Source organism: Centroberyx gerrardi, chromosome 4, assembly GCF_048128805.1.
Source record: "Centroberyx gerrardi isolate f3 chromosome 4, fCenGer3.hap1.cur.20231027, whole genome shotgun sequence".
Lineage (NCBI taxonomy): Eukaryota > Metazoa > Chordata > Actinopteri > Beryciformes > Berycidae > Centroberyx > Centroberyx gerrardi.
Genome location: NC_136000.1, coordinates 11,106,060 through 11,128,626, shown reverse-complemented (window position 1 = coordinate 11,128,626; position 22,567 = coordinate 11,106,060). Strand labels below are relative to the sequence as shown.

The 22,567-nt window shown below is 42.9% G+C and overlaps 1 protein-coding gene across 2 annotated transcripts in view; it reads left to right on the top strand.

The window, feature by feature from the left end:
* The window catches only part of LOC139910244 (contactin-1a-like), a 66,493-nt gene that overhangs the window by 16,584 nt on the left and 27,342 nt on the right, over window positions 1-22,567 (top strand). The window contains exons 1-3 of one of the 2 annotated variants that reach the window (XM_071897471.2): window positions 73-181; window positions 13,416-13,550; window positions 16,773-16,811. In XM_071897471.2, coding sequence (XP_071753572.2) covers window positions 13,496-13,550; window positions 16,773-16,811 — 94 coding nt within the window. In that variant the 5' untranslated portion in view covers window positions 73-181; window positions 13,416-13,495. Of the gene's footprint in view, window positions 1-72; window positions 182-13,415; window positions 13,551-16,772; window positions 16,812-22,567 lie in introns of those variants that run through there. The other variant, XM_078283053.1, reaches the window with a different exon arrangement.

Below are 22,567 nucleotides of genomic sequence, written 5' to 3'. Positions count from 1 at the left end.
GGGGGGCAGCATGCAGTGACAGTGGCTGCTCTCCAGCACTAGCAGTGTATACTGAGGCTCACTGTAGCTGTGGAGATATAGAGCCGCGGCCTCAGTGCTGCCAACGCTCTGCCAACGGGACTAGCTGCAGGCGTGTTTGGGTGTGTGTGTGCACCTCAGGGGTGTGTACTTGGGAACAGAGGTAGGTGGCAGAGTGGGCTCAATGTTTGGTTTGTGTGTGTGTGTGTGTGTGCATATGCATGTACGTGACCATGTGTGTGCGAGTGTGTGAATATGTGTGTTTGTGCAAGTAGTAAATGTAAGTAAGTGTAAATAGAGTTGGGAAGATGGCTAGTTTCCCTCTGTCTCTTTGTTTATTGTACGCAGGTGTGTGTGTGTGTGTATGTGTGTGTGTATGTGTGTGTGTGTGTGTGTGTTCTCCAGCACAGCTCCAGTCTGCTGGCTCTAGAATTCAGTGCTCTGCAGAGGGAATAGCTCATTATCTGCCTCCTCTTAGAATGAAGCGACCTACCTCAACACTGCAGTGCTGCACACTGAAAGAATGAACCTATTGAAGCATTGTGTTTGTGTGTGTGTATGTGTGTATGTGTGTGTGTGTGTGTGGGGGGGGGGGGGGGGGGGGGGCTTTTAATTTGTAGGTTGTATAAGGAAAGGGGTGGTGGGTGACAGTGTCTCTGCCTCTGTTCTTGTATCTCTCCCTCTGTGCGTGTGTGTTCGTGGTATGTGTGTGTGTTTGTGTGTGTGTGTGCGTGTGTGTGCGCACGGCATGTGTGTGTGTGTGTGTTTGTCTGTGTTCCTGTTTGAGTCCTTCCCTGGCATGTTTGTACATTATTCTCACTTGAGGCATTGCTTACACACGTTTGAGCAGCTGAGGCAGCACTTCATCAAATATTCATTGCTTATTTTATTTCTTTTTTTTATGTATTTGTATTGTGCAATATGCCACATGCATGTGTTTTATTCATATTAAGGCATGCACTAAGGCATTTGCCCTATATGCCCAGTGTAGCCTACTAGGCCAAAGGGTAGTGTAGCACTTCATCATCATATAAACTGTAGGTTTGCCCCATATATGCATTGTTCATCCATGTATGTTACACTCATAGCGCTGAAGTATTAGAACAGGGTTGGAAATGTCGCTTGTGGTGAGTGTTTTTCCAGCTCAGAGGCTGCTCTGCTACTGTAGCGCCTTATGATGTGTCTCCATGACCTTTGTTTAATGACTTCCTATGCATGCTTTTATTTCATTAGGCATGTACTATCAACAGCAGCATGAAAAATGCTTCCCCTCCCCCTGGGAACACATGTTTCCTATCGCTCTCTCTCTCTCTTTCTCTCTCTCTCTCTTTCACTGTCTTTCTCTCTCCTTTGAGAAATTCATGAGAAAGACACCGCTGTGCAAGAAGTATTTTGGTTAGTAGGCCAGGGTGATGTTCCCTAGGTGGAAAGATTCTTTTCAAGCAAATGAGCAAACTGAATATTGACTGAATGACTTTGAATATCATTACACCAAAGAAGCAATAAAACGATAACCTCAAGGTGAAATGACTGAAAATTCTAAATGAATATTCTGGGCCAGATTTCAAAGTGTGCACCCAGTAATGGACCTTGTTTATCATAGCTGGTAAAATTTGTGAGTGTTTTCTTTTTTCTCTCTCCTTCCAAGTAGGTACTAATCCAATTATGCTGTACTGCCTACCTCATGGCCCAGCAGACATACTCAATAATGCACAAACAGCAATGAGAGCTAACAGTCCCTTGGCTTTCAAGGTATCTTCATTCACCCAGACCTCTTAGCACCACTCATATTAACATGTAAACAAAAGATGTGAATGGGCAGGTTGAGGCCAATTGGACTCCTCCTGTAAGGCACAGGTTGGCAGTCTTGTCCTGTATGTATTCTCTTAGACAGAGTGGTTGAGCAGCAATAAAAGGCTTTGAACGAAGAATCAGATCTGAGCAATCAGGGGCAATTTACTTTTGGCTCAAGCTCAAGCCTTCAAGACACTGCCATGTCTGTCCTTTTTTTTAAAATCGTCCATAAACAGCAGCAGCAGAGCACCATTACCATTATCCAGGACTGAATTAAGTACCTGCATGAATAAATTCTGATTCACTGACCTGTTTCTTAACAGGCAGCGGATGGGGATGTCAGGGGCTGTGGCCTGTTAGTAAGTTCACTGTGTAGGCTAGTAAGTATTACAGCGTGAATGCTGCACAGCATGCTGGTTGCACAAACACACACGCCCACACACATGCATATACACACATACTACGCAACCAAACAAACACATTAACTCCTAACACCCCCAAGAGGGAGGTTGTGTGAATCAATCTGGTTGGATTTGGTCGATTACTTTACAGCTTAAAGAGGGAAAGGCAATCAAGACTAAGTGTGCAGATGAAAAGACTGCAGACCCACAAGCCTCCGCACAAAGCCTGTCTGAGCAAAGCGAATGCTTTATAGCAGCTATGAACATTGTCATTGAAGATGTATTTCTGCTCTTCCTTTCTTGTCATGCGTTGAATCTCTTCATCATAATGCTGACATGCAAAACCACATCAAACGGGATCATAGGGAGCAGAAACCAGGGCACAGCAGATTTCTGACAGCTAAAACAGTAGAACATCACAAACTTGGCTCACATGCTTATCATCAGTGTGGAGTACAGTAGTTTTATCTATGTCATGACCACCTGATGTCAGGTACTCTGGTCCAGATCTAGTTCAAATAGTATCTGCAAATAGTTCTTAGTGTTTGTTTTAGTCCTGCCCATCTGGGGAGCCACGTGGGAAGGATTTACTGCATCAAGACAATTCAGTTAGGGTCAAATACAGTAAATAGTCAGTTGCAGAACACTTAAGATTAGTGAACACATATTAACTATTAATAAGTTAATTAACATGCATATTAGTAGTGTATTGGTTCATTATTAGTCATTACAAACCACTTATTAGCATCTTATTCTGCAGTATTCTACAAGTGTACCTCATAAACTACGGGTTTTCCCTCAATAGCATCCTAATTAGCGCTTATAGCAGTCAGTAAGGAAGTTGTTGCACATGAATTGGGCTTTTGGTATGCTTTGCTCAGTATGGGGCTTATAGGGTGCTAGTATCACATATTGACAGAAATGATTAAACTATTTTGGGAAAACCCAAAGTTAATAGTCAATATGTGTTCCCTAATCTAAAGTGGTACCGTAAATTGACTCTAATAGCAAACGACATCTATCTGGTACTGCAAGATGGCTAAAACAAACTACTTGCAAATACTACTTGACACTGTTCTGTTGTGGTCAGAGCGGTATCGAGAAACAGCATATCTTTTCCCACTCAGAATGTAGCTGTGTAACATAGGCAGAGAGGAGGAAATGATCCTGTTTTATTCCTGTCAGTGGTGGGGTTGTGCTGAGTCAGAAGTCTTCGGTAAATCACATTGGAGGAGAAAGTGAAGCCAGCCAGGCACAGGCCCTATGCTCCGCCATTGCTCTCTGTGTGCCTTGCTCCACACAGAATACGCTTCTGAGAGATTTGCAATGCTTTTGATTAGCAGGAGAGCTCATGGTTTATGAATAATGGCGGAGTGCCTACTAAAAGGGAGAAATGGTACCTCGCTGTTGCTCATTTGCGCAATTCTCCTTATTTTTCAGTGTCAGCTGCATAGATGATAGAAAGGGGAAGTCATTATAACGGATTTAGTAGCAAGCATCCTCTGCAGCACTCTTGACCTCATCCATTAGCTTTCATGACTTGAAAGATAGGTTGTAAGTGCAGAAATTTGATTTGCGGATTTCACAGAATACATTTTAGATATTAAATCCAATGATGCGCCTTTATCTGCTTCATCATCAGTATCACTGCTTTGGCTACATGCTCCTTCCATCAGTTTTATGTTTGTTTAGACTAACTTGATTGACCCACAAAGTTAATGGCTGAAATATATATATGAAACTGGTCGTCATAGATAATGCCAGACAATCACTCCCTGACTGTGTTTCAGTCTTGTGTGTCATCCCCAATCCGTTCCTGATATATTTTAAGGCCTCTGGAATTAATCAAGACCAATTAAAACCCATCTCCTTCCCTCGGAGCATCGGCTGGACATAAATTGCAAAGTAAGATGGATGGTAATGGGATGCACAGAGACACCACCACGGTAGCTGGGAACATTTGGGACCTTTGCATGATTACACCCCATGAAATCCAATAACTCTAATCAATCCAGTGCTTGGTTTTGTTTATTCATCCCAGCACAAAGCCTGGTCTTTTTCTTTTTAGACTGATCACGCTATTTATCATGTTGTCAGACTTGCCTGGGCGGGGCTTGGATAGTACCAAATGATTTGCTAAGAGTACTATGAACTGTGGTAATATAGACCTAAAGCTTTCTGAAGCTGAGCTGAATTTGTTGTATGTGCTCTACAAGGCTGCAACCCTCCTAAATCTGCTCCAGTCTCCCTTCTACCAAATCCCTGGAACACTTGCTCAGCATTTTACGGTTAATGCTACCGCAAAGTCACTGAGTGAGGATTTGTATAATGGTGGCTGCCTAATGTCCCCCAGAAGAGAGCAGACAGCGTTTAAACCTTTTTTAACCGGGCAGATTGAGTAAGAACACATTCTTATTGACAGCAGCAGTCTGGGGTTGTAGTTGCAGATGGAGGGTTAAACACTTTCACACCCTCACACCTGGGTAATATCACAGTCTTGTGCTGTTGGCCAATGAGCAGCTCCGCTGGGGAAGTTAGGGGTTCAGTGTCTTGCTCAGTGACACTTGAGCAAGGGCACATTAGTCACTCACTTCTCCCTGGGGAGACTGGGGACCTGGCACTGATGACAGGGTTTTTAATGCAAGTCTGGAAAGTCTGGAAAATGGACTTGACAATTTCCACATCTTGAAAAGTTGTGGAAAGTCTTGAAGAGTCTGGAGTATAAAAGTATGGAAAAATATTGCTTTTCAGTCCTGATACATACATGAATGTATATTTACTGTATGTAGTTGGAGACCCACTATCGTTGTCTTATTTATTGTTCTGAATATTAATCTTCATCATCAGACTGATATGACCTAGTTGACAGTTACATGCCGGTCAAGGCAATATAGGCATCATTGTACTGATCACCGACCAAAATCTTCAAATCCAGTCTGGAAAAAGTGAAACGTAAAATGTGTAGGAACCCTGTGCTGACCCTCCAGTCTTAAGACCAATTCTCTAAAACATCTGAAGCCTTAATATGCGCATTAGCGAATCTTTTAGTTGTGATATTCTGGAGTTACATTCTACCACTTTACATTTCATGTTTAAGAAATGGACGTGTTGAGCTATGGAATTCGCCCATTCATTGTAAAAGCAGGCTTAATCCTTCCCTCTTAACTATCTATTCAGGGAGAGTAGATAAAGCAGCTTCAGAGAAGAGCTCGATTACTGTCGGCTTTCTTTAGTAAGATAAATAGAATGTGAGAAGGGGAATAGAGAAGACTAAAGAAAACATGACGGAACTACAGACTCTGTGGGAGTAGTGCATAATGTCAACTTTAAAGCGAGAGATCCACATTAATGCAATAGTCTTTCATGCCTTATCCCCACTCGCTTGGTCTTGTACAGAAGTGTAGCCTACAAGTTGTACGTTTTTGCAAAACATGAGTTTTCAGCTCCCCAACAATGGGTATCTTCTCCAGTGGGAAAACTCCTTTCCCTGCAAGTGGCTTTGATTTACTGCCACAGTGTTGGTGATGATGATTATGATGATGGTGATGATGAAAGTGGCGAAGATGTGACTGAGAAGCGATTTGAAGGTTTGCCTGCTTTTGACTTGCTCTCACTTAAAGTCTGGCCCACAGCCAGGCTAATGATGAGAGTGTGGTGGAGAGCTGGGGTACAAAGGTGGGGTGGTGTGTGTGTGTGTGTGTGTGTGTGTGTGTGTGTGTGTTCATACTGTTTTTTTCTACCAGTATGCTTCTGCGTGTGTGTGTGTGTGTGTGAGACAAGGGGGCTTAAGAGATTAAACCCCAGCCTGGCCACGGTGAGGAGAGACGACCCCTCTCACTGCAGGGAGGCTTCTTCAGTGCCGCCCCATTTGCATGGCTCCCTGTCCTGCTCAGGGAATTGGCCTTTTCTTTTCCCGTCCTCCCTCCCTCCCTCCATCCCTCCCTCCTCTGTGCACCTTGGAGAGACTGCTCCCATCCAGCAGCATTGCTCGTTACTGAGACAGACAATGGAGTGGAGTATTTAGGACAGTTGGCAGGGTTGGCTTGTTGGAGGGGACGGGGACACGGGCTGCTAAGTAGCTCATCTCGTCACACATTCATCCATTGGCATGATAGCGCTCCACAGAAAGGTAAGCGGAGTGGCACGGCGCTCCATGCCCCGGTCATTTTGTGTCTTTGTGGTGATGGGTATTCACTACAGTAATAGTTAACCTCCTCCTCTTCATGACCAAAATGCAATTAAGCAGGATGTTTGTGGCTTATTTTATGATTACATTAAAACATTCCCTTTGTTAAATTAATCTGTGGCCTAATGTTGGATTCACTCCCTTTAATCCAATAAGGGGATGAATGGGAATGTTCTGGGGAAGGCTCGACTTAGATTAATCTTTCTATTGTTTGTCTCATTTATTTAGCTACCTAATGCAGAGTAAATGCACTGTATTCAGACCTTTCTTTCTGTCATTTGCTGAAGATATTGATTGTTTTTCTCAATATACTTCAGGTAGCACTCATTGTTTTTGAATTGCTTTATATGAACTCTGTTTTTTTTTGCTTTACAATGGTGACACTGAGTGTAAGTAGCACTCTGTCACCTAGTAATTACAGTTATTTGCACCAGAGAGAGTGTATGGCTATCAGTGAATGGGGGCTGAGATATGTAGTTGCTAAAGCATGTCACTGCTCTCCTATAGAAACCACTTAGCTGATATCTTCACTGGACAGATGTGGCATGAAGTAATTGAGCTGAGCGCTTTCTTTACAGAATGCAATTCTCCTCTGACCTTTGCCTATAGCGCAATTTATCATCCATGGTGTGACATGCTTTCCTTACTTGGATAGATTTCATATCTGGAGTTTTTTGTTGAATATTACCCAAACATGGAATGTAGCGCACACTTGTGTGGCTGTTGAATTGAAAGGCCAACACCTTTAAATGTTATCAGTGATTTCCTCTGCGTAAAAACGAACTGTAAACCCCATTCACCCTGTGACAGAGATTTCATAGACATGGTTTCATAGCTGGTGTTTGGCAATGGCAACATCCAGTAGGGACATAAGTGAAGAGAAAGGTCAAACGAATAAAGAAGCCTATCTCTGCTGCGGAGAGGCTGTTAATACGCCATAGCGGAAACGGACCACCGAGTGCAGGTGTAAATCATGACTTTAGAGCCTCTGTGGAGGTGTGCATCAGGAAACAGGTTCATGATAGAATTATTATCAGCTGCCATTGCGTGGTCTCGGTTTGTCACTCATATTCCTGGAACTGGAGCAAATGATTACCTGCCGTTTGTTCGCCAATACAAACAAACCCCCCCCCCCCCGTGTCATTCAAGGCAATACAGTACAGTCGTAAAGTTGTAAACATTTTATATGCTCCAAGTTTTCGCTATTGTGTATAGCACAGTATGCGCATTTGTTTGCAGACAACATAGACAAAGCCTGATTTTAGGTCAATGTAATTCATACGTTGGTACAATGCCAGTTTGCATGGATTTAATGTCGGGTGTTATTGATATTCGGGTCAGCCGAGGTTGCTGAGCCCGTGAGGCCCTGGGGGGCATTGTGTTGACTGCAGGGGCCGGGATAAATAGCTTACATTAGCATGACTGCTTCTGTTGAGTGAGAGACAGAGAGAAACAGAGGGAGGGGAAGAGAGAGACAGAGTGACACAGTGAACGGGCCGCGCCGGCATCCGCTGCAGCTGGATTACATCATGAATAATGCTTCTGCTGAGCGAGTGTCTGTCCTCTGGGTTGGGCAAGTACTGTGCTGGGTTTGCAGATGAACTTTGTCACAGAATCCACTTTTTCTGAAACATATCTTAGGTGTTTCATAATCATATAATCAAATGAAATTCTCAGAGTCATTTTGCTCTAAAGTACACATCTCAGCTCGTCATATAAAGGACAGAAGAACATAAACTGAATTTAATTTTACTTTTGGCCAAAGTAGATCTTTTGCTTCTGGATAAGTTTTGAGCTTTGACACATGGTTCTGACATATAGTTATTCTTAATAAGAATATTAGGTTTGTACTAAATCTGAACATACCATTTTTCATTATAAATAAGGAATAATTATTGAGCAGTTTCTCCTTGACTGTAACAAGATATTTTGTTATACTTCAGCTGGTTGTGTTATTCTCTGTCCTTGTCCCCAAAAAACAAAACAACAACATCTTTTTAGATGGCTCTGTTATTTACTCAGCTGGATTGCTGACAGAAAAAACATAGAAGTGGAAAGTGAATTCTGACTTTGCAGCAGACAAACAAGCTGTTATAGACTGAAAAATAAACAAGCGCAGTAGTCACTTTCTTCTATCAAATGGTGAACTAGTTCCTGCTTAGCAACAGGGGGGCTCTACAAGGCGTGTAGAGAGCATCTTTGTCTGCAGGTGTTGTTTGTGTCTTGGGGTTGCTGTTTTATCTGCTGTGTAATAGGCTTGGATAGCCCACTGTCTGTATCCTTGATTTAATTGAATCATTCTCTAGGTCTACTGGGAGATATAAGCCTGTGTATCTCTATCGCCAAGCCCAGTCTCATTTTCCCCATTCAAAGATATGGAAGACTGTGGGCGGGAGAGGAGAGGGGTGCACCTTTCAGGGCTGAGGCTGAAGAGACATACAGGCGCTCACTGGCTCATTTTGGAATCCAAAATCAATGATTTTGCTATAAATAATTCATAGGTTGGGCTATGATATGTATCACCACTGCTCTGTGGTAAAATAGCGGTGATTCAGCACAAAAGTGAAGTGGACCGCGGCTCTTGTTTCATTCTGGGATTTATGTACAAAGTGTATAGTCATTTCTTGTGAAGAGAGTGATGATGTGGCGATTTGTGTGGTTTTCTCTTTCTCTCTTTACGTTGGCGAAAACATCACGTCAAGCTAAATGCTAGAATTTGACATTTTAATATTTACTTATTCAGATGAAAACAAGCAGACCTTGTACACTACATTAGTCTACTTTTTATCATCAAGCAGCATTTACAGTTTGACATGATGTTCTACATAAAGAGAAAATGGCAGGAATCAGGACTGGAGGTTGGAGAAGCGGGCTTATGATTGGTAGGGAGCCGCTTCGAATCTGTGGACTGTTTGGGAAAGTCTGGATGGGAAAATTGAATGATCAAGGTACTTAACCCCCAACTGCTTCACTGGCCAGCAGCAGAAGTGGCTGTACTGGGCAGCTGTGAGGCGTGAGTGTGTCTAATTTTATGAATGTGAAACAGAAAAATAGCATTCATGCTCAGCAAACTTACTCTGGATAAATAGAGGTAAAAAAAAAAAAAGATTGAATCGTAATGCTGCTAAAACCAGACTGGCTAAGTCAGTGCTGTCTCTCGCAGCTGAGGTCAGATACAAAGTCTGACGGTTTCATCCTCATTTAATCTGGATCAATATTCCCCCTCTCTGTCTCGCTCCTTTTTTCCCAGCAGCATTTGGTGGTGATACAAAATCTTCTCTGGCGCACCACAACATTTGTGATTTGAGGATGAGTAGTGACTCTCAAGTTTCTCATCAGATAACGTATTAATATTGGATTCCACATCTCGTGCTTCAATACAAGCTGTAATGCACTGTTAACTAAATTCCCTGCAAAAAAAAAAAAAAAAAAAATTTTAGCAGGGAAGCGCAAATCGCTGCATAATCCATCTTTCCTGCTTGCTAGAAATGGCTGCTTTCTTATGGAATTCAGACATGGCTGGGATGCTGCGGGAATTGACACTGTGTCTAAGCGGCGCTCATTTTCCCTTCTCCAACTGATTGAGACCAATCCAGCGTTAACCCCATCTTGGCTTTCTCTTGCAGGATTACTGTAAATCTGTTGTTAATGAGTGATTGGGGTAGTGGTGTTTGTGTGTGTATTGAAGAAGAGAGGAGGGGGGGGGGGTTGTTTTTGAAGGAAGACCCCCTCCATCTTGATTGTGAAGTCTACCGTTCTGCCCTCCCCCTCCCCCTTTCCCTCCATCCTTCCCGCTCTCTCTCCATCCCTCCTCCCCCTCCCCCCTCCTCCTCCTCCTCGCTGGATCTGACCCAGCTGATAAGGGATGACGTTTCCATAAAGCTCCCCCACTCGTTCATGCAGCCCGCATCAGGCCGAGCGCAGACAAGGAGGGGTTTCACTCACTTCCACTTAGCCTATAGCGCCCTAAGGCGTTCATGGGGTCGTCTTAAAAAGCACGACTGACGTTATTTGGCTGCAGCAGTAGAATCCCCCAGAATCTGCCCCCAATAGCTCCTGTGTAATATGGGGCCTTGAGCTGGTTTCACAGCGCTTGGGTTGAGATTTCTGTGGGGAGTTAGAAGAGAGAGAGAGAGAGAGAAAGAGAGAGATTGAAATTCAGGGAGCAAAGCAAAGCTGGGAAAGGAGGGTAAAAAAAAAAAACTTGACAAGAAACCTCGAAAAAACCTCGAAAAATCAGACCACAGACGGTAATAGCTCTGACAGCGTCCAGGGTGTGATTTATGGAGGAAGAGAAATGGCCTTGTTTGAGGGCTGTCACGTCTGCGCCTGGTGATTTACTGTGATGACTGGAGCGCTCTCATCACGTGCATTCAGGCTGCTAGAATAGGAGAGGTAGGAGGCCCCATTAATACTGATTATAAGAGCATGCTGCCTTTGTGTGTGGCGCTGGTCTGCTGGCTTTTTACAGTGTATCAATTCAGAGACAGTTCTTAATGGGATGGATGGGATTGGTTCTCTCACTGTGTACTGTGACGCTGTAATGAGCCTCCTTATCGTCTCCCCTAATCTCCTAAGTGCATTTACTATTAAGATCATTTATGATTTATGATTTACAGAAATGTTACTTACAGCAGCGATATACCTGTTTACAAGCAGATGGAGCAGAAGAGAGAGACAGAGAGAGAGAGAGAGGGAGAGAGACTGAGAGAGAAATATTTCTTAATAAGCTTATTTTTGCGGCGCTTTTTCATACTTCAGTGCATGAATGTATTAAAAGATGACCAGAACACCCTGGGTCTCCGTTCCACACCAACAGAGTTGTTCCAGATTAAAATGAGTGTTTGCATAGTTTTATTGCTGGCCACAAAAGGCCCCCCGCAGCACACAAACTGTTCCTTTTGAAAGGTGTTGCTAGGATACAGGGCAGCGTGAAGATGAAATCCCTTCTGTAATGCGCTCCTCCAGCTGCAAGGCTCGGACATTATGTCCAACTTACTGTGCATGTGGTGTAGTTGTATGAGTGGGTTTCTATGCATTTTCACCGATTTGTCTTAATTCGTGTTGGTGTGTGTGCGTGTGTGTGTGTGTGAATGTGCACATGCATGCGAGCTTTTGTTTGTGTGTGTATGTGCGTGTCATGCAAGCCTGGCATAATTCTCTTCTATCATAATCCATTTTCTGTAATAGGAGTCCATTTGTCTGGTGAGCGCTGAGATCTCAATCTAGTTGTCACACCTCTTTCAGTCTCGGCCAGCTGATACTCCAGGCTGTGCACAAAGAATCAATAGTGTCTCCCTCATGTTCAATTACACTCTAATCAACACACACCGGTCCAGCACGTCCTGATTATGAATGGACAGGTCTGCTAATGTTGATTGATACTCAGTGCTGCAACATCACTAATTTAATATATGGACGTATTATATTTTGATGTGGCATGAGTTTTGCTAGCGTTCACTGAAAGGCAACACATAAAACAGTGAAAAGGCATTCAAGCTAGAATTGAATGATATTGACCAAAATTGATGCAAATGATGTTGCATTTGTGATACAAATTGTGATTATGTGGACACAGTTTTTCCTGCATAATTTCTTTTCCAGCACTTAAAAATGTCAAAAGATAGGATTTTGTACAATTTGATTCTAATTAAAGATTTTCTATCACATGCAACTTGACATGTAGGCAAGAGTGTCTATGCAGCACCAGAATATCTTCAACCTGCTACAGTCTGAAAATTGCAGTAGTCTACTTCAATTGCAATCTTTTTTTTTCTTTTGATTTTTCCTTTTTTTTTCATTTAATTGTGCAGCCATAATTCAAATTACCTAACTGTAATCAGCGAGCAAGAATGTTTCATTGTCACCAGCAAGCTGGCAGCCATTTCTGTCACTAGGTCAGTGTGAACTCTGTAAATCTAGTGAACAGCAATCATTACCTGCTGTCTGCCTCCGTCTTTCCGTGTCCCTAGGGACAGATGTTCTCCTCCCCTCGTCTCTGACAGCGCTACCGGTGTGCTTTCTGGCTCAGACAGCTGTTGCGTTTCATATTGTGTTCCTCGGCGTGAGGCTGAGAGCGGGTGCTGTGCTGGGGGTGCTGGTGGCGGTGTGGTGTGTTAACGTCTTCGGGGCAGTGAGGCAGCGGAGAGATGCCTGCTCAGCTACACCAACGCTCAAGGTTGCTTCTGACAACCGTCCAAATGTCAATCATCAGGCGTCAACTTCTCAAGGAGCTTGTGCCTCGCAGGCTGACATGAAGCAGAGATATGGCGAGGCTGCTGTGCCTCTGCTGGTGGATGCTGTGCTGCTCCACATGTGTGCAGGGATTAACCTGCGAGCTCATGCTGTATGACACCGGTTGATTCTGATGTGGTTTTCGTATTTGAGGCTGCCATGTGTGCTTTATGTCTCCTGTAATGTATCATACATACACTCAAACTGCAGGTTGATGCAATCACAGATGGGAATGTCTTCCAGGCTAATTCATATCGTGCCTTGAACTTTTACTGTGGTTTTATGTTATATGAGGAGATGCAGCATATGGCTGGATGTAAAACATGCAAAAAATCTTGATCTGTATTTAGTATTAGCAAGCTCCTCTATTTTGGTGTGGAGTGATAAGGTTTTCACTCTGAGTGACATTGATGTGTGATTTAGATATTAATCTAGCGCATTAAAATATAATCAAGATAATTTAAGGGCTGTGAACTTTTATTCTTTTGCGACACCAGCACCAAAAACAGTAATCGGTCAAATATTTATACAGCCCACACAGTTCACAGTTCAGCAGTTCAACAACCTCTTTCTTCTGCACAGCCTCTCTTTATAGTGTGGTAAATACTCCGACTGTGGAGGCTCTGTCATGTTTTTTGGTATATATTCATGAGCTAACGGACAGATATCTACAGTTTTTGTTATTATCTATTGACATCTCTCTCTCGCCCTCTCTCTCGCTCTCTCTCTCTCTCTCTCTCTCTCTCTCTCTCCCTCTCTCTCTTTCTCTCTCTCTCCCTAAGGAAAACCAGGCGGTCCTGCTAATGTCCCATCAGCTGAGCTTCTAGCCGTCACCCCACCAGGAGGTTCTCACTTCAACACCATGCTGCACCTCACCCTGCTCCTCCAGCTCCTGGTCCTCTCACTCCCCCCTGCAGGTCAGCACTAACTCACTCACATTCACTGTAAAGGGAATGTCTGAATGTGAAGCTTGTTGGAAGTAAATGAGTTCAGATCATTTGTTAAAGGTCTCATGTCGTGGAAAACAGGATTCCCCTTGCCTCTGTGATTATAAAGGAGTTGGATGTGCTATCTAAACATTGTGAAAGTATCAAAACGCATGGTCACCAACTAAATCCACGCAATCCATATTAGAAAACCGAGCCTCTAAACGAGCCGTTTGGACTTCCGTAACTCTGTTCGCTCATTATCATTTTTGTAAGAAATAATAGGCTAACAAGTGTTTTTTTCAAAGAAGTTGAGCGGTTGCCATTGTTAATTCACCAGAGAGTTTTCCCTACCTTGAAACGGTTAGCCAATCAGAACAGAGGTTTGTTAATACTAATGAGCCTTAAAGACACAGCAAATAAAAACAGCCTGTTCTTGGTAATGCCGCCTTCAGACTACACGATTGTAGCCCTGATTTTCCCGTCCCAGACAAGTTTTTGAGATCGGGGACAAAAACTCCAGGTCAGAGCCAAATCGGTGCTCGCGCCCGTCACCGACGCTCGTTAAGTATGAGCAGTTCAGAGACGTGTTCTGACCCAGTCTTGGAGCCGTCCCTAAGGCTCAGAGAGATGCTGGAAAATGGAAAAGTGTAAAAATGGATTGAGAGTGTCTTTGGCACATGACACCACACAAACAGCTTTGAATGGACCTCAAGACATAAAATAAAACACTGGAAAGTGTAGAATATGGGACCTTCAAGAGATATTTTGAGAGAGTATATATCACTGCTGTTAGCCGCATGCCTTGCCTCTCTAAAAAGTTTACTTTCCAGTCTTATTTTTAGATGGACAATCATTCATTTTTGATATTGTACTATGGCTATTGAATAGTTTGCATAACCCCAAGGGTCATTGCGTTTCTCAACTCATGCTTTCCTTCAGGTCAAATAAAAACATGTAAATCACTAAATTTGGAGTTGCGAGGTTTTCACCTGCAATATGTGGAAAAATATGTGGTAATTAGTTCAGCATTTGCAGTATGCCACTTTTCTTTTCAAACATCTCTGGTGAGCAGCACACAGAAATCAAAAGGACTTTAGCTTGACTGGTTCTTACTGGTTTGTCCTTTAAGTTCATGTGTCTGATACAAATTTGTCGATAGAGGGACTGCTGCTTTGGCATAGGCATGTCATGGAGAGGTGTTCACTGTTGGTTTAGGTTTCTGTGGAAAACATGATTGTAATTGGATAGTGATGAAGTGCAGTGATGAAATTTGATTTGATAATTGAACACAAACACATAAAATCCAGGAGTAAATGCACCCAAAATGCACTGAAGATCCAGTCATCATCATAGTCAAAGATGCATTTGGCCACATTAACAACAAAGTATAAATGCGATGTGTCTCCAATCCTCATACAGCAACAACAGAAACAGAAATAAACTTTTGTGTGTGGATCCAACTACACAGTACATGCAAATCAAACAGGCAGCATGGATAGTAAGATTACTTGTCAAAAATGGATTGTCAGGGTTATTCATGGATGCGGAACAAGTGAGACAAGGTGTTAAAAAGCTGTTAAGTGTCAATTTTGTAGAACGTAATTATTATTATGAGTGGGCGGCAATGTGTGCTTTGGTGAGTAGTAGTAGTAGTAGTAGTTCTAGAGAGAAAAAAAGAGAGAAATAGAGAATTCACGGTTGACATTGGAGACGCATTTTAATGTCAGGTGTAAATGTAATCTAAAGCTAAATCTAAGCTAAATCACATGCTAAGGCCAGGTGTAAAGGAGGCCTAAAGAACGCTTGTCATGGGAAAGAGTTAAAAAGCTTATTTCCTATAGGCTAATGCGTTGCACAAACAAACACACAATGGCAACACGTTTTTCTTTTAAATAGGCCTTGGTTATTTCTTCCTTCTTTTCTTCATATATCTTGTATTGGAATAGAGCAGCAGGTTTTTTTGTGATGCTGCAGAGCAACCAGCCGTGCTGGAAGCAGAGCAGAGCAGACAGGAAACAGCAAGCCTGAAAATGACCTGTCTAAAAACAACCTCCCCTGTGTTCCCACACCTTGGGCTATCCTCCTCTCTTAGTTCACATTTGATTTCAGATGAACCAAAAAAAAAATGTGTCCTTGGATTGGGATTTCTCCTGGCTTCACACCACATCTTTCTCAAACAAACTCAGAGATGTAGGAGATCTTTATTTTTTATTTTTTTTTTTTTTTTTTACATGGGAAGGTTTGTGAATCATCGTGGCTCAGCTCTACCAAAGGCTTTGGCAGAGGTACAGCTGAAGCTCAGAATATCTCATTTACAATACACTCACATACAGCTACAGACATACAGGCATACATGCACACCACATACACATATACAGTATATATGCAGTATATATACATGCACACACACACACACACAGGGTTGTATGGTATGGCTGCTCTATCTGAAACAGACAGCAGCCCACCAGCAGAAATGGGTCGTCCCCATGGCTAGAGAACATTGGCTTGACGTTCCTGTTTAGGGCCAACAAGAAGAAAGCTGGATGCTTAATGTGACATTAATGCTATGACAGCAGCACAAAAGTTCAGCAGACACTATCCTAGACTTACAGTAAATTATAGAGTGTGTTTTTATGTGGTTTGGCAGATGTGCAGTGGTCCCCATACTAGAATATGCAGTATAAGGATACAACGATATTTAAGGGTTAAAACCATTGTTTAGCCATCGGAGTAACACCAACTTCTCTCCCTTGCTACAAGCGGTGCTGCAAATTTAAATGTGTGACGGTCATGCCATTTGAGTGCAGCAGCACGGAGTGATCAAACCCCATACCCACCAGAGGCCAGCCGTGGCAGTTTCTGATCTCGGTATTTTATTGTGAATGGCATTGGATGCAGTTACAGTATGTGTGGATTCCACTGAGTTGGCCTTCAGCCCAATGCTGCCTGTCAGCACCCAGCTGGGTTTCCAGCCATTCATCACATTCTCTGGAGAAAGAAAGTACCAGGGGTTTTATCAAAGAGCTGCCAAAACTCACTGAATAAACATTGTCCAGGATATGATATATTGTGATGCACTTTCCTGTGAGATGCCAAGGAAATGCACCGACGTTATAGGGAAACAGGTAGTGACTGAAATATTAATATTGACACCGCCTCATGGTTCAATGTGCTGACATGACTTTCCTTGCTGTCTGTACACTGTTTCAGATGCATCCACGTATGGGGAGGTACCTGACTTCTATGGAGGTAAGACCTATTATCATTTAGTACTCTGAACTATAATGAATACTTATAGTGTTGCAATATAATCAAAAACTGTTCTGTCCTGGTATTAACAATAGTAGTATTTTAATAATGAGAAACATGCAGATGATGGTTCACAGAGGTTTTGGCCATGATATCCCAGTCCCCCACACACACATGCACTGACACACACACATCTACAAGCCATTTCTCTCCACTAAATGTTTGCATAGTGAGCTTTAGAGCACCAGCCATTTAGCCGAGAGAATCAGCCACTCTGCATTTGAAGTGAGAGCATTTAATGCTATTGCAATTTAGAGCTTTCAAATGTCCAAATTTGTCTTGCACAGGGCATGATAGTGCCACATCCATTAATGCATGAAATATTAGCACATCATTTGAGTGGTGTTAAGGTTACAAGTGGCAGGGTGGCTAAGTGGTTACAGAGACTGTTGCATAACTGAAATGGTCACAGGTTTAACAACTGATGTGTTTCCATGAACAGTCGAGTCTCCTGTCAAAGTGTCCTTGAGAAAGACACTGAATTGAAAGAAAGAACTGAATGTTAAGTACAGTAACTGTGGATAAGAGCATCAGCTAAACACCTGACTAAAAAATGATCACGGATAACACAAAAAGTCAAAGACTTATTTCCATTTTGGTCCACGGTCTTCAAAACACAAACAAGCTGCTCTCTTCTGCATCTGAGCACTAGCTGGCTGTGTTGATGAGACTGTGGTCTTGGATTTGAGGGGAGAAAGTGATCTGTGATTCATAGCAGTCCTTCAAGGCCATGCCATTAAATCTGTTAAGGCTGAGTCAGGCCAGTGGCTTCTGACCCCTCCCTGCACGATTCTGTCAAAACAAGGCTAGCACACTCTGGATAGCTTTTACGGGCCTGTTTTCGTAGCATTATTGCCGGATTTGTTGCACTTTTGTTTGCCACTCAACCACTGACGACAAAATCCAGGGGATTGGCCCAAAACATTTCCACAGAGTGCTCTTTCATCTTTTATGGTTAGCTTGTTTGCTTTGTACATCGTTTGGATGTAATCACAGGGCTCGATTCGTCTGGCTATTCAGAGAGGGGCTGTTTTAATTTTGCATAATGTCCTGTTTTGGTTTCAAATTTTCACCAGCACCTGATGTGGTTGCTATGGCGACTGCTTATGATGTGGAACAAAATCAGAAACTTTTTTTGTCTGTGTGTGTATTATTTTTTACCCCAAACATGATTCTATATTATCTTCTCTGCATTCATTGACCTGGAAGGGAAGCCCCCCAACTCCTCCTTAATTTAGACACACGTTATTCCAGTTGCTGTACTCAGTTGTCCAACTCACTTCATGTAATATAAAGTAAGCCAACAAAACACACAAAGAATAGCCATTGCCGCTCTGCCCAGCCGCTGCCCAGCCGCTGCCCACTCTGCCCCCTGGGGTGGTAAAAACACAATAGTATCTGCCTGTCGGGATTCGTTAAGGGACTAGCACTGACAGACGGCTCCCTTTCTCATTGGCTGCAATAGGAGAGGCTTAATGAAAATCTATCTGGAGGACATGTTTCTATCCACTGTTGCTATTCCTGGATTCCTCCTCCTTGCAGATGTACATTAATCCTAATGGAGATGGTTAAAAATCCAAGACATTATACTGTGCAGTGCATACAAATCTAGGATGGTCATTAGAACTAGAAATTACTGTATATTGGAACTACTGTGTCCCATGGGTTATGGAGTATTGTGGGATTGTATGTGAGTGTGATAGATGAGATAGAGGAGAAAATATATAAAGTTATATTTGGCAGTGTGATTCATTTCTGCGTGGAAGGAATTGGATGGACTTCATAAATATCTGGCATCCTCCAGCTATAATTGAGAAGAAGAAGAAGAATATTTGTGGAGCAGCGATCTCCGGACCAACATGACACTTTTATGATTCATATTTTTCTGTCATGGAGAAAATCAATCAAGTGACAAACAAATTCAACAGTCACACCAATCTGTAGCAGACGATAATGTGATATGTAGTTTTCAGGGGCTCAGTAGAGAAATAACACTTACGACTGTGTCAAGCCACAGAACACATTGTTACCCGAATCACATTTGTTGCACATTTGGAAGATTGAATGCTACATGCTGCCACTGCAAACCCATCCTCATTACAGACTATCCTTTACTATCCAGGGACTGGGTCAGGGATTGGAAATGTAAATGTAAAAATGCATACTAGGATAGGAAGGCACAACATCGAGATTAACTTACAACTAGTTTAACTAATATATACAGATCTATTTTTGGATATTGAGAGAGTGTCAAGCTTTCCTGTCCCAGTATATAGAGTCAGCTGTCATTGAAGTGTTCACTACCTGCATAAAAACTGTGTGTGTGTGTGTGTGTTGTTCTTTTGGAGAGAAAAATAAAATGGAGGCGGACTATCAGCAAGGGGTAAATTGGAAAAAAAGAAGGCTTGCCGCTATGTTGCTTGGGAACAAGTTGTGATGCTGCATGCAGGGTGACTTGTTTATGGAACCAGAGAGGAGAAGCATTCTTTTCTCTCTCTCTCTCTCTCTCTCTCTCTCTCTCTCCTTTTCACCCCCTCATTCTCTCTCTTCTTTTCTATGAAGCAGCATCGACTGACAGTGATTTTATAGTCTGTGTGCCTGTATAAGTATAGCAGCAGGTGTGCTATGGAATCGCTGTGTGTCTGCAGGGAGTCGCCTCCAACATTATCTCCACTTGTCTGTGGAAATAACACAGCCTGCTGTAGCCACATAGGACCCACATACAGTAGTCTGGACATTTTTTGGTTTTACATACAGATGCTGCACGCATGCACTCTAGGCTGCAAGTGTGTAATGTCACTCTACGCTGAAATACTGGAGCAAACGCTGTATAAGCTTTATAATTTGGAACTCTGTCTAAAACTTGGACAAGGATGAAGGCGTAGTCATAGGAGGAGGCAGCGTCGATACCGCGCTCCACAAAGGTCAGAACATTGTGTAGGCGGCCTTCCAGCTGGGACACACTGCAGACTTTCCCTCTTTTTGCCTGCCAGTCAACTGCTTATCATTCAGCCCATATCAATGTCAATTTCCATCATACTGCTGTTTAAGGCTAATGCAGTTATCCCAGTGATCCAGTCTTAATCAGAGCCACAATCACAGAGACTGTTGAGAGAGAATGTTTTTTTATCCCCATTACAGGCTAACAGGGTTAAATCCTATCTTTCAGATTAGTGCTGGTTATGGCCTGTGGAAAACCTCTGGATTCAGACTCAGACTGTAATATATCCTGTTTGAATGGGTCTGCTCTGTTACAGCCACCGTTTTAGAGAATGATGCTTTTTGACAGCAGTTGTGATGGCACGGTTGGCGCCACACTTAGCATACACTGACACAGACATTTTCATATTCACACGTCAGCAGAATATTAATTGAGTTTTTAGTGATGCAGAATTATTCAATATTATTTATTTAATATATGTAACTGAAAAGTGGCATATGTTTTTATGCATTTTTTTTCCTCAGGGTGAGTTTGGCTGGAGACTCACACGCAGCCACCATGTTGTGGCTCAGGGGCTTGTGGGTAATTATTGCTACACAAATTCTGGGTGCCTCCAGGATAAATATGTTATCTGTCCCACTTGGACACTTACCAATTTGCTCATGCAAACAAATCATGTTACAGACGCAGCCACCTAAATACACAACTGTGTATAAAGTTAAGTTCATCTGAACTGGGATTTTGAATAATTATGTGGCTATTTTTACACTTTTGCACTGCAGGCTATGAAATGCATACAAAAAACAGAACTGTATTGGTAAATTGGGAACTGTAGCCTATGAAATGGAAAAAAATGTAACAAAAAGGACAGATTGCAGGAACTTGTGAGCTGTTGGATGTTTCCATGTATTACACAGTATAGTAAGTCAACAAGTCATAGTCACACACCTAAAATTATACCTAATACCTCGATGAATAATTGATGTCTCATTAGAGGCTGATGCCAGGGAAGATACGCTCTTAGAATAGCAGGCTACAGTATTTCAAATTCAAATGAGAGTCTAAACTGCCCTGCTTTTTAGTTGAATAGGAGTCTGTGTGTCTGGTAATGAAGTCTGTCCAGAGGAAGGCAGCTTCCAGCAGGCCCGGGAGACATAGCCTCTGATTAGGTGTGTGTGTGTGTGTGTGTGTGTGTGTGTGTCTCTATCTTTCTTTCCCTCTTTGTGCAGATGTGCCTTTCCTTCACTGTGAGTGTTCCTCTTTCTTTTTGTCTGTGTGTGTGTGTCTGTCCATTGACTGCTGTGTAAATGATTACTTGCCCCTTAAACAGAGCAACTCAGTGCATCTACAGTCGAGTGGTGCCAAAAATACGAAACAGAGAGAGGGATTGAAGCCGGGGAAATGGAGAGCCTGAGAGACACACAGATTGAGAGAGAGAATAAAACAGAGGAGGGGACGCAGATTGAGAGAGGGATATAGAGTTGGAGAGAGGAGGCAGGGAGGGAGAGAGCGTGGGAGACGAAGGGGAATTGATGGAAACAGAATGAGAGATGGAAACAAAAAGATTCTCTGTGTTTTGGACAAAACGTATCAGGCGTGTTTGATGGTGTTAGAAGAGGCGAGAGAGGTGAAAAGAAAATCTGAGAGAAAGAAAACGGGGGTAGATGAGGAATGAATAGAGTATATGAAAGAAATCACTGAGGGAGGGAGAGGTGGAGGCTGAGGGAGAGATAGAGAAGGAAAGAGAGAGAGAGAGAGAGAGTGGAGATAGTAGTTATCGAGAGAATCTAGAGACTTCAGAGAGCGATGGAAGAAAAGCGAGTCGAGGATGAAAAGGCAAGGAAGAGAAGCGGAGAGTGAGGAGGGGATATATAGGTTGGAGAGAGGGAGAGATGGAGACAGATAGACGGGGAAAGTGAAAGGAGGCAGTGCAGAGACGGGGAGAGAGAGTAAGAGGTCTGTGTGTCTCCAGGCAGTGGGCCTTATGCGGGCCGCTTTCACACTCCCCTCCACCATCTGTCACATCCCACATTACAGGCAGAGGATAGGAGCAGCACCAGCGCTCATCTCTTCGGGTTACACTCCGACTGCCATTCCAGCACTGCAGCACAGACTTTGCTGACTCCCATCCTACATTCATATTTTACACTTACATTTTAAGCATTTATCTGACACTCATACAGAGCAACTTAAGTGCAAACAGTAGAGTAGGCGCGCTGTATTTCCCTTCCTCTATCTGTCTCTTCCACCATGAGTTTGTTTCTTTCCATTCCTCCTCTGTCGTTCTCTCCCTCTTTTGCTGTTTTTTCTTCCTCCCTTGTTCCCAGAACATAGTTTCTCACTTAACATGCCTTCCGTCAGGCCCACGATGCCCCATTTATAGAGGAGTATGTTTAATTCTCTCTCAGGCAGCAGTAATTCCGAGTCCTTGGGAGTTGCATCAATGTCGAGCGTTCACACACACACACACGGTTGGCTGCTGGAGTGTGTGAGTGTGCGGAGTGTGAGCGGATCCTGCCTCCTAACGTCTCAATCGCTGACATCCTGGTGCGAGAAGGGCACAGCTAAGTTGCTGGTGATGTTAGAAGTCTCTCTATATGCATTTTACCGTTACAAGGTTATTAATTCTTAACATTTTACTTATTAACAGCAGAGACAGATCATCAACATCATTGCAGCCTAACAAAAATACTAGATAAATATGGATTTGGTTCATTGATGATCTTAAACTACACAGTATGGATACACATAGATG